Here is a 13,012-nt window from a genome sequence, read left to right as displayed (position 1 = left end):
TTCCCTTACTAACTATAATAACCTTGGTTCCGTCCTGACCCAGTATTTGGGAACCAATGAGCTATTTACGCTAGCTCAAAAAAAACATGTTCAGCTCGGATCACGAGAGTACAAGCCTAAGTTTGTGTCCACGGGAACGTGAGTTAAACGGCATTATTCAAAGACGTGTTTGTAAATAATACGAAGGCGATTTCTTTCAAATACAATAATATTCTTGTATTGCCAAATGACAAATGAACCGACAACTGTAACGGGAAAACAAACATAAATCATTGTCGGCCTTCCGGGTCCTAATGGAGTCTCAACAAGTACAAAAACATTTGAAAATCCTCCACCGCGGTGACATTTTCGAGGTGCTTTGTGCACGTTTTTTCTGAATCTATTAGCATCATATCCGTGTCCTTGAGAAGAGAACTACAGCATTTTCTTTAAGTGGGGTGGATTGAGTGCTGGGTGGGGGGGTTATTGAAGCTTTTTTTTTATGTATGTACATATATATATATATATATATATATATATATACAAAGACTACTTCCCTGATCATAAGTGGCAGCTTCCAGATAATGGAGCTAATTTTGCAGTAGGGGAGTTGTGCAACCTCAACTGCTTTAATGAGAATCGGCTTCACCGTGCAGATACTGACAGCAGAGGCATTTAGATCAGAGGAGGAAAGGCTCTTCTTTTATGCATGCGGCGCATGTCTGACAACACGGCGGGGGTAATTGCATGTTATATATCTGCGACTTCGCTGTCAGATCGCACAAAGAGAGGGAACAGAGCGGCAGAGTGGACTCTGATCCTTATAGATCGCTCGTGCGCCGCCTTGAACGCAGGACTCTCTCTCTCTCTGAATCGCATTTATTTACCTATAGGAAAAAACAACGGTGACAGTAATTGGACGTGGCAGAGCGCCGCCTCCTTTGTGATTCGCGATGTTCCGGCGGATGCCGAAGTGCGGTCGGACGTTGTGCGGCACAGCGTGTGCCGATGCCGAAGCCGCAACCACGTGGTCCGTAATGAACAGTCAGTCCACAGAGTTGTCACAAAGGTCACTTCAAACTATTGCTTGTGTGTGTTTTTGACAGCATAATTTGTATTTAAAGATAAAGAATAAACGGCTTAATGGCTTTTTTCAGGCCCTCGATCTGTCACGGACTTTGAAATGATTGTGTCTCAGCAGGGTAACGTTTTGTCAAAACTCACTTTTACCAAAGCTTTTAGGGGAAAAAAGCAGCTGCCTGGAGCGATGAGATGCACTTTAATGTATTTTACTTAAAAAAAAAAAAAAAAAATGATTATGCTGTCTATTTTTTTCCAGGTTTAAGGTAACATTACAACATGAAAATGCACAAACTGTATAAAAGACTCTTGTGTCTCGTCTTCGATTAACCCCCAAAACCGCACGACACGTGTCACGAAAAAACGACACATTTTGTTGAAAGGAAAGCAAATATTTCAAGGCAAGATTTACAAAGCATTAAAGCATCCGTACATCATTGTTGCGTTAAGTCAAAGCGACGTGTTTCCATGACGACTGACCGGAAAAAGATGCGCGTGACGTCAAGTTTACGTGACTTCCGATTGTTAAAAATTAGTCTCTAGAGTAACGCAGTTTTTCATGCCACGGCACCGGAGTCCAGGCACCACCGTTTACCAGTTAGCTCCGTTAGCCGTGTTAGCCCCTTTAGCACCGTTAGCGCGCCTACAGTCGAACTGTTTATAAAACAAAAAGATCAGCGCTACAAATAACCAGCGTACCTGTGTACTGCGTATGTGCGCCTCTATTTTTAAAGTTTAGCGCTAGTTTAGAGATTCATTTTAACGCTGATAATGCCGTTAAAATCCCCAGCACTAGATTTTGGCGGGAAAAGTTCTGCTGCTCTTTGGGAACCAATGAGCTATGCTATCTCAAAACAAACATGTGAATGTTTTAGAAAAAAGACAAACGGAGAGCGATGACATGCAGTTTAATGTATTTTACTGTAAAAATGTTGATTTTTCAGGTATCGGGACGCTTTTCAGGACTCTTGGGTCTCGTCTCCTTTCAACCCCGAATCTACCGCGCCGTTTAAACACGTCCCTGCAAACTCCGCTTGTTTAATATGATTAAGGTGATTTATGAACTCAACGGCTTCTCTCTCCGCTCTTCATTGTTCCTCATGAACCCGCATTAAACCAGGTTCCTCGACGGGAACGTGCTGGAGATCAACAAGGAGTTCCAGCCGCACCTCGGCGAGGGCGGCCGCGTCACCGAGATCCGCTCGCCGGACATCGTGGCCAGCGTGAAGAAGGCGGCGCAGGCCGTGGGCTACACGGAGGGCGCTCTCCTGGCGCTGGCCATCATCATCATCCTCTGCTGCATCCCTGCCATCCTCATCGTCATGGTCTCGTACAAACAGTGAGTGCGACTCTGTCGATGAATCATCTTTAGCTGGTTGTCACGGCGTTAAGAGGGAAATGTGTTTTAATTAGGCAGACCATTATCTCGTTAGATGTTGCGTTACTTCGGTTTTAGCGAGATGTTTTCTAGTCGCACTTTATTGTTTGAACGTTTGGTCTCCAACGAGTAGCTCGCTAGCTACCGGTGCCTTTCCAAGCTAGCTCGTCGAACGTTTCATTAATGTTTTAATTCAACGGTGTGTGAGATAAACGGGAAAGAAATGCACACAGAAGCACAAAATGCACATGGAGCATGAATTACATGCTATTGTTGTTATGTTTATTGCGTGTGTGTGAGAGTTGTGGACAGCTTTTTCAGTTTGTTTGGGTTGAAATAAGCGTCGAGGGAGGAATGTTAGCGAGAGTAGCTCAAGGCCATTTTCTAGCAGTAGCTTTTAGGAGAAAAATAAAGATGTTTTTTTCCATCGTCTAATAAAATAATTTGAAGGTTGTGGGTTCAATTTCCAGTTAGTGAGTCCACGTGAAAGCACTTGACCCCACGTTGAGTGTGTAAATTTGGCAACTCTGTGGTCATCAAGACTAGAAAACTGCTCTAAACTGTAAATACAAACCATTTATGACGACATTTATACTTAAAATTACACCAAATCATCATCGTCATCGTCTTCTTGTTATACATTGTAATAATGTATGTATACGACGATAGCTTTATTTTTTTTTATTTAAAAAACCATGCTGCATGAGCACGCTCAACGTCTTCTTCTTCTCCTCCTGTGTTGGCGTATGTCACTACAGCACCACACACAGGCCTGGCATGTGCACCACAGCGTTTAGAGTCGTTTTTTTGAAGGGTTTTCGTGCGGATGAAGACATTTACAGAACTTGAAATGACTCGAAAAAAAAGAAAATGACAAAGAACAGGATCTTAAGGGACGTCGTGAAAGTACACTTATTAAATAAATTACCACTTATTTGTGTCAAATATCAACCGCCAAGTGTGAAACAACGCGGCAAGCTGTTCTGGAAAAAAGAAAAGAAGAAGAAGACGGTGCTTTATTTAAAGCACTGTCGTTCATGTTCGCATATGTTCCGTAAAAACATCGATGTTTATTTGCGACAGATTGTCAACAGCGGACGCCTGTTTACGCAAACGCGGCGACCGAAAACGCGAGCTCGAAATCTGTCGCCGGTGACATTAACCCTCGCACGGCGCAAAACTGTCAAAGCAGATGGCCGCTTTGCTTTTGATGGTGGTGATGACGTGACTTTGGTTAAAAGAAATTTAATGATGTAGACGGCGGGCGGGGGGGGGGGAAATATACAATCATTTTCCTCATTTGTGTGTGTGTCGACATTAGTCGCTCTCGCCTTAATTTGGGAATGAATATTTAAAAGGAGAATCTGTGTGTTCATGTGGAATAATTGAATTTTTCGTCGTCGTTGTCGTCGTCGTTGTTATTGTGAATAAGTGAGGGTGATATGAAGTGTAGAACATTCACTTAAGGAGAAACGGCAGCAGCTGCTTTTGCGTGTAGCCCTGCAGTCACACTGTGTGTGTGTGTGTGTGTGTGTGTGTTTTGCCTAATTTGCATAGAAATTGGAGGAAAACATGTACATTTATTTTTTCACCCGTTTCCCCACTTTGCCGTTTTTTAAAACGACAAACGATACGTACTGAAACCTATTAGTGTTGAACTCATCCTTGCATTGACGTTAATGTTATGATGCAATTATACATGTTTACATGTGTCTCTGTGTCTTTGTCTCTCCTCCTCCTCCTCCCTCCTCCGCTGCATCACAATCCATCACCAGGTTCAAAGAGTAAGTAATTAATCCTCTTCATGTTATATTCATGTTTATTTCGTTTGCATTAACTGTTTAGTTTTTTACCATGGTTAGATATGCTAAGATATATATTTTTATATGCAAATAAAGTCGAATATTTGGGTACATATGTGTACATAATTACAATATTTGTGTGTTAACGCACTTTCTATTTCATTTCTGTCAGAAAGTGCATAAAACAGTTGAAAAAAGCACCAGTCAGTAACAATTGGGGCCTAAATAGGTTAAATATGAGAAGAAAATGTGATTTAAAGGCGCCATATGTAAGAATGTGGCCAAAAACGGTTACTGCATCCAAATTCAAAATACCGAGGTCTTTTAGGTTTCGTTTTCTGACGTAACTGGCAACCCGTGGTTGCTCGGCAGCTGAGACTCTACTGACTGCAATGATTGGTAGACGGCGGTAGGTGGCGCCACATGCAAAAACATGATTTTGCAGTCTGTAAAATATTTTTTTTTATGCAAATATTTTGTCTGTACTGTTGTTGTTGGTGAGTTCAGTTTGTTATATGAACATTATTCCTGAGTCATATTAGGAGGATTTTATGGCCAGTTGCTTTAGATTTATTACATAATGCACCTTTAAATATCTGTGTCATTGGCCTTTTTGAGTTTAATAGTGAAACAAATACGCGTCCAACGGAGATGGATGTCACTGTCACGAGCCGGCGTGGCAGACATACGTCTCCATTTCCTCGCCGTGTTGTCGACAACGCTGTTTGTTTTGTTTTTATTTAAATAATCCCATTGAGACTAAGAGGGAGAGCGGATTAAACCAACAACAGACGACAGAAAACGGAAAGAAAACATTTCTCATTTGAAGTATCCAAACGCGCGGCGAGTTCAACTCGACAGCTTCACAAATCGGCCTCCAGCTCTTATCAAACCAGACTCATCAAACCGCCGAGTTGAAACCAGGCAATCGCCGAGATTCCAATTTGGAAACTTCTTCGAAATATCACGGTCAACTCGTCGTCAGAAGCTGTGGACAAATCGATAAAGAGAGGGGACGTACGACGCTGCCTCCTGCCAAGTGTAACAGAAATGTCATTTTTACCCACGCGGAACATTGCTGCAGTGATGCTGATAACAACCAAAAATGACATGACTGTTTCAATATTCCTTTATTTTAGAGCAGTATTTTCTGAGAGCAGATATTTATTTCTCCTCAGACATGACCAAGCATCTTTGTATTCATCCCAGCGACTGCTCGTCTTGTTTTGTCTTATCTTTTAAAAAAAAAGATACCCACACACACATATTTAATTCATGACAGTAACTTCATGCATAAGTGATGCGTCTGACTGACATCTGCTCACTTTTTAACCACCACACTGTCCTCGAAAGCAACAAGTCAATTCTTCACCGAATGTAGACAGAAAACTCTCAGAATCTCGAGAATCGGTTGTTGATTGATAACATTTTGCGGGGGTTTTTTTCTTTGCGCAGGCGACAGGCAGAATGTGCCAAAACGGCCAGGATCCAGATGGCGCTGCCGCCGGGAGGGAAGGCGCCACCTGCAGGCGCTCCCACCGCCAACCTCTACGAAGAGCTGGGCGACAGCAGCATGTGAGTGAACCCTGTGTATCCTGCGTTATCGGCCTCTTTCGCCACAGAGCAGAGCTCCGGCTAGCGTAGCTAGACGGCATTTTGGCGGGAAGTTTGCATTACTCGCATCCATAGACGTATGAAACTGGTGCTAATGCTGGGCAAGCTAACGACTTCAATGTTAACGCATGACGTATTTCCATGACGACTGACCACGTGACGTCATGCTTACGTGATTCCCGATTTGTTAAAATGAGTCACCGTTTACCAGTTGGCTCCGTTAGCTCCTTTAGCGCGCCTACTGTCGAACTGGAGCGGTCTGTTGATTAAAACGAAAAGAGCAGCGCTACAAATAACCAGCGTACATGTGTACTGCGTATGTGTGCTTCTGTTTTTAAAGTTTAGCATTAATTTAGAGACTCATTTTAACAAAAGCAGAGCTCCAGTTAGCGTAGCTAGACTGCATTTTGGCGGGAAGTTTGCATTACTCACATCCATAGACGTATGAAACTGGTGCTAGTGCTGGGCAAGCTAACGGCTTCACCGTTACGGCATGACTTGTTTCCATGATGACTGCCTGCGTGATGTCATGTTCTTGTGACTTCCCGATTTGTTAAAATTAGTCACCTTTTACCTCTTAGCTCCTTTAGCGCCGTTAGCGCACCTACTGTTAAACTGGAGTGGTATGTTGATTAAACATAAAGAGCAGCGCTACAAATAACCGGCGTACATTTTCAAAGTTTAGAGTTAATTTAGAGACTCATTTTAACAAAAGCAGAGCTCCAGTTAGCGTAGCTAGACTGCATTTTGGCGGGAAGTTTGCATTACTCGCATCCATAGACGTATGAAACTGGTGCTAGTGCTGGGCAAGCTAACGGCTTCAACGTTAACGCATGACGTGTTTCCATGATGACTGCCTGCGTGACGTCATGTTTACGCAACGTGTGCCTCTGCTTTTACAGTTTAGCGTTAATTTAGAGACTCATTTTAACAAAAGACGCGCGTGGCGTCATGTTTACGTGTTAAAATGAGATTCTAAAGTAACGCTAAACACATACGCAGTACACAGGTACGCTGGTTTTTTGACATCTCTTTATTTATCAATTACAATGATGGCAGCCTACAATATCTCTCATAATTAAGCTGTTATCTGGATATTAGCATGTTATTACTGTGATATTATCTCCTTATTACCAAACTATAAACATACAACATAACAAGCTGGCTTTTACATGACAAATAAGATGATTTTTTCAAAATCCGTAAAATCTATAATCCAAAAACCATATTTTGTGACCATATTTTTAACCATAAATGTTGCTATTAAAGCTGCTACAGCCACCACCAATGTTTGGGGAGCTGGGGACACAGATGTTGACCAACTCTCCCCAGAGGATTTGTGCTGTGGCGTTTTAGGGGTCATATTCCATCCGGTGTTTGCAGTAAGTGGGGTTTTTGGTCCCATAAAGCAACAAACCTATAAAAACACTTTGCAGCAGCAGCAGCTACAAAACACGGCGTGGACTCGCCTCGTGGTCACGCCTCCTTCTCCCGTCTCCCTTTTTTTTTTTTTTTACGTTAACACCTCGTCTGTTTCGCTGTTCTTACCATCTGTCTGTGTCACTCTTCTCCATCATCATCATCACCGTCATCATCTCTATCTATCCCCACCTCCAACCCCGTCTCTCTGGATTCAGACTGCAGTAAGTCATCCCAAAACACACCAGCTCCGTGAATATAATCACTGCTGCTTCCAAAAATAGCACACACTTTGTTTCCCCTCTGGCTTTTTTTTTTTTTTCTTGCTTTATTTCTGCTGAGCATATGCTTGTACTGTAGATATATGGTGTCTATATAACCTTTAATTAAAAAACCCTTAACCCTGTTCTTCTTTAACCTTTAGATGTAAATACATTTTAATTAGTATTACCTGCTTGTGTTTTTTACCTCAGTGAAACCACTTTATTCCCATGTGAGTTTGTAGTTTTCGCCTCCTTGCTCCGTCGCCGTAATACCCACGCGTATCTCAGTGCCTGTGACGTTCTTATCTGTGCCGTACCTTTGGACGTAATCACATTTTTACTGTTTCAATATTTGATCTCGTCACATTGTTATTCTTCAGAGTGCAGCAGCAGAAGCAGCAGCAGTCACTGCCCTCTTACAGACCTGCCTGGAAATACAGATTTTTTTTCAAGTTTCAAAGCCTTGAATCAGATTGACGAGACGTTCCGATAATGGAAGTGGACATCATGTACTTTAAGTGAAGGGTCTTCATTTTAAAAGATCCTTCACATACTACAGAACACTTATACTGTACTGTATTATACTATACTATTATATACATCAGTCGTTGGGTGGAATCCACATATCTGTAAAATCTCTCTGACCCAACGAAAACGTCCTGAAATAAAGTTTAACGTAGCATATCGCACTTGTTGCCTCCTTTGGTGTCAATTGGAAGAACTATGCATCCCATAATCCATAGACCAGCTCTACTTCTTCTTTTTCTTGAATTTACCATGTTGTTGCTACTACGAAAAAAATGGCTTCTCTGTTGTAAATTCAACCGTAGCCAATACGCGCTAATGCGGTTTTACGCTAAAGATAACAACGAGATGTTATAGTGTAATATTCCTCCCTTACATCGCAAACAAAACTTTTTTTTTTCGTGAATTTACCATGTTGTTGCTACTACAGAAAAATGGCTTCTCTGTCGTAAATTCAACCGTAGCCGATACGCGCTAATGCGGTTTTCATGATTACGCTAAATATAACGGCGAGACGTTATAGTGTAATATTCCTCCCTTAAATCGCAAATTAAAATTGTTTTTTTTTTCGTGAATTTACCATGTTGTTGCTACGACAGAAATACCGGCTTCTCCGTCGTAAAATTAATGGATGCCGGTATGCGCTAACACAATTTTGTTCATGATTATGCTAAATATAACAACAGCCAGATATAAAGTTATAGTGTAATATTTCTCGCTTACGTCGTGAATAAAACTTGTTTTTTTCTTCTTGAATTTACCATGTTGCTATAACAAAAATAATGGCTTCTCTGTCGTAAATTAAGTCATAGCCGATACGCGCTAACAGAATTTTTTTCACAATTACGCTAAATATAACGGTGAGCACCAGCCAGATGTTATAGTGTAATATTCCTCCCTTATATCGTAAATAAAACTCTTCTTGAATTTACCATATTGTTGGTACGACAGAAATAACGGCTTCTCTGTCGTAAATTCAATCTTAGCCAATTATGCGCTAACGAGCACTAGCGCTTTAACGATTATGCTAAATATAACAACAGCCATATATATGACGTTATAGTGTAATATTTCTCCCTTTGTAAATCGCAAATAAAACTTGTTTTTGTTTTTATGCAAATGTCCAGCGTGTAAGAATCAGTGCCATCTAATGGTGAGACTTCAGATTGCAACAAACGGTATCAGATATCTATAAAGCCTTGCGTACATCTATAACGGCTCATGAAAACCAAATGATTTCCTCTTGTAATGCAATTATACACTCGTGCAAAATATTCTATGGGTTATATATTGAATTATTGCCAATAAAACCCTCCGATATTATACAGACGCGTGGCTTCAATGGGAGTTCATATCATCCTTTCACAGTCTCATGTTTAGTCAAGTAGATTTTCGGTGCAGGAAATGAATGTTCTTTTTTTTTTTTTTTTTACTCTTTACTGCTATACTCTGACACTGAAGGTTATGTCTAGTTGTTTAAAATCAGTAAATTGCTTGGGTTTCGTCGTTGAACTTGTTATTGAAAATCAGAGAACGTTGCAGCACTAGACTTAGGTTTAGATGCAGGCGCAGAAAACCAAAAAAAAAATGCTGCTTTCACCTCGCCCTCCCTCTCTCCCCTTTTTTCTTGCTTCGCTCTCTCCTTAAACCATCAATCTTCAACTTGTTTCAAGTCTTTATTTTTTATTCTTTTCCTTTTTTCCACCCTCACCTTCCACCTGGAGCAGGGCTAAAAAGTCCGTCACAGAGGCGGTGGCCGACCACCAGGGGGTTTTTAACTCCTTTGCCCGTCGCGCCGTCTCGGCCCTCGGCAACGGGGGGGTGCACGTCGGCCTGCCGCGGTCGGAGAGCAACGTGACCTTCCTCTCCGACTGCAACCCGCTCGTCACGCACAACCCCGTCTACGACGACGACAACAGCGCCCCCTGCAGCCCTCGCGGGAAAAGGCTTTTCTCTTTCCCTCCTTCCTGCTCGGCCGAGTCGGACTGCGCGTGGTCCGTGCCGGCGCGCATTCGCGGCGGGCTCGACGCGCCGAGGAGGCAAGCGCTCATGGAGCAGGCCGACTGGGAGCAGCAGATGCTTAAAGGCCTGGGAATCGGGAGTTTGCGCACGCTCGACCTGAGCGGCAGCCCGGAGACCAAGTTGTCAGTGAGGGAGCAGGCCAAGCATTTTGAGCAACAGAGCCTCAAGCGGAACAGAGAGTCCTACGGCTCGCTCTCCTCCATCCTCCTCAGAGACAGAGACGGCGACGAAACTCTGGAGCTGACCCCGGAGACCCTGCTCTCCATCATGGATTACTCCCGCGGCAGCCCCGCGTCGCTACCGAGTCGCGGAGAGGAGTCTTGGGACCGGCGACCGCCGACTCCGCCCGTCCTCAGGAGGCTCAGCTCCAGCATCTCCGGCTACGTGACCGCGCAGCCCTGTCAGATCACGGTGGAGGTCATACCGGACCCGCCGGAAATCCCAGCACCTCCTCCGCCACACCGGCCACCACCACCACCACCGCCGCCGCCTCAATGGTCTCCTCCCTCCAGTCTGCCACCCTCTCCAACTCCAACTTCCTTGCCTCCTAAACTACAACCTCCTCCTCCTCCACCTCCTCCTGAACACAAACCACAGGCTCCTCCTCCTCCTGAACACAAACCACGAGCTCCGCCTCCTCCGCCACCTCTTCCTCCTCCTCCTCCTCCCCCTCCCTCGCCATCTGTCGATCAGCTTTACCCCGTCCAGTTTGTCCCCGCCTCCTTACCGTCCCTGTCCTCGCTCCGGCCCGTCTCGGAGCGAAAGCGCCCCCGCCCGCTCGACCCCTCGCCGCCCGACGCGGGGAAAAAGAAGGAGCTCCGGGGGATCCTGAAAAACCTCCAGAACCTCGCCGACATCGAGCGCTCGGTCGCCAACCTGCACAGCCAGGTGGACAGGAACTGCAAGGCGCCCGCTTTTGCCAAGAAGCAGGACGCGGCGGACGAGTTCGAGGACCCGCAGACGCCCGACGTCGCGCCGCAAAGGACTAACTCTTCCCTCCGACTCGACGAAACGAGTGACGCTGCCGAGGTTCCGCCGAACCTGGACGGCTCAAACAGTGCAGAACTTGACGAACAGCTTTCCTCTCAATTCACAATTTTGTGACTTTCTCCTACTCTCATTATTATTTCCATTTCTACTTCTTTTTTTTCCCCCCTCTCCTGTTATGTCTTCACACACTTTGTAGTATTTTATACCGGGACAAACAAAGAAAAGTGACTGCGGTTTTTCTACTCGTACCTATGTGTGAAATTTACATTTTAGTGCCACCTGCCAAGTAATGCGCTCAGTTCAGTCACACAGCGACTGTACAATCTGCTTACAGGCTTTGAATTAGAACGTTAAGTCGCAAACGCAGGCTGATTACAGGTTTATTTGCAGTGTTTAATGATCTGAAATGCAATTTAGATGCAACACTATTGGAAACTATTCCCCCCAGAGTTCTCAGATTAGTCAGCACATGGTGTGATACGTGTGGTATTCCAGCTCATTCCAATTATCATTTTATACTCAAAATTACTCACGAAGCCAAATTATTTTGTTTTAAAAAAATTCCAAAACCCCGGGTGGGTCTGTGGGTCTGCTTGCATGCTGATTTCAAATTTGTCCCCTCCTTCTTCCTCGCGAGGGTAAGAGCATTAAAATGTAAGATGCTGTTGCTCCATGCTAAATCCAAAATTAGGCAAAAGAAACATTAATAGGCTTAGAATGTCCTACAGGAGTGCATAATCTGTGAAACTCAGAAAAGGATGATCGCACATTTGTTGATTAATAAAGTTATTGCAGTTTATTTAAGCTCATTTATGTGACATTTTTTATTATTTTATGACTTCACCTTATGCAAAAAATACAAATAAATGAGAATCTGACAGATGTTGGGATAATATGAGCATTTATGGAAAAGAAAAACATACACTAAGATATTCTGATCCTGGAAAATAAAAGCATGGACATCGATCTTTTATGTAGATTAGATTATTATTATTGTTGAACAACAATAAGGAGACAGGACTGACACAAAATAATCTGCTGTTGGATGCAGAAGATCTAGTTTATAATAACTTTGTCAATGATCGGCTGCCTTATCTCAGAGGTAGAACAAGCAGCTACGACATGCATTCAAGGAACATCTCGACTTTCAGGAAATACACGTGCTCCACCAACAAATTATTATTAGTTGTATTAGGTCACATAGATTAGAATACAAATATGTTACGGCAGTAGAAGAAATAATACATTACAACCCTACAAACAATATGTCAATAATTGGAAAAGTATTTTACATATTTTCATCATCTATATCAAAAATGCGTATATGATACAGTTTCAGGCTCTAATACTAAAACAAACATTGTTTGACAGTCTGTGATTTTATTTGAAGTCTATGAAGTTATTGGCTAATAAAAGCAGCTACGAAATGCATTCAAGGAACATCTCAATGTTCAGGAAATACACATGTACTCCACCAACAAAGAGGCTTCTCCTGCATACTGCCAACTTGTGGCAATGTATGTGCTATACGTATTAGGTCACTATCAGCTCACATAGATTAGAATATTAGAATTATAATAGAACTATAAATTGATCAGTTGTATGTTATATTTATGTTATATGTTCGTGAATGTTATCAAAAATGTCTATGATAGACGTTTTTCAGGTCCTAACTTTGTTTGACAGTCTGTGTTCTTATTTGAAGAAGTCTGTGAAGTTATTGGCTCTTCAAAGTGAAAACATCTGATGGATAATAAAACATCAGCTGTAAATAAAATATTATAAAATAAATACTTAATACTCCACTTTCCCTCAGAGAGGACTTCACACCCGCGTTGAGCCTCAGAGGTAGAACAAGCAGCTACGAAATGCATTCAAGGAACATTCAGGAAATACACATGTGCTCCACCAACAAAGAGACTTCTCCTGCATACTGCCAC

The 13,012-nt window shown here is 42.9% G+C and overlaps 1 protein-coding gene across 1 annotated transcript in view; it reads left to right on the top strand.

Annotated features, from left to right (window-relative positions):
• The window catches only part of LOC310934376 (protocadherin-15-like), a gene marked incomplete at both ends in the record, with an annotated part of 242,963 nt that overhangs the window by 213,606 nt on the left and 16,345 nt on the right, over positions 1–13,012 (top strand). The window contains 2 exons of the mRNA XM_083898086.1: positions 2,180–2,398; positions 5,695–5,814. Of these exons, the coding sequence (XP_083754212.1) occupies positions 2,180–2,398; positions 5,695–5,814 (339 nt within the window). The remainder of the gene's footprint in view (positions 1–2,179; positions 2,399–5,694; positions 5,815–13,012) is intronic.

This window comes from Microchirus variegatus (genome assembly GCF_963457635.1).
Source record: "Microchirus variegatus genome assembly, chromosome: 11".
Lineage (NCBI taxonomy): Eukaryota > Metazoa > Chordata > Actinopteri > Pleuronectiformes > Soleidae > Microchirus > Microchirus variegatus.
This window is presented reverse-complemented; position numbering and strand designations above follow the sequence as displayed.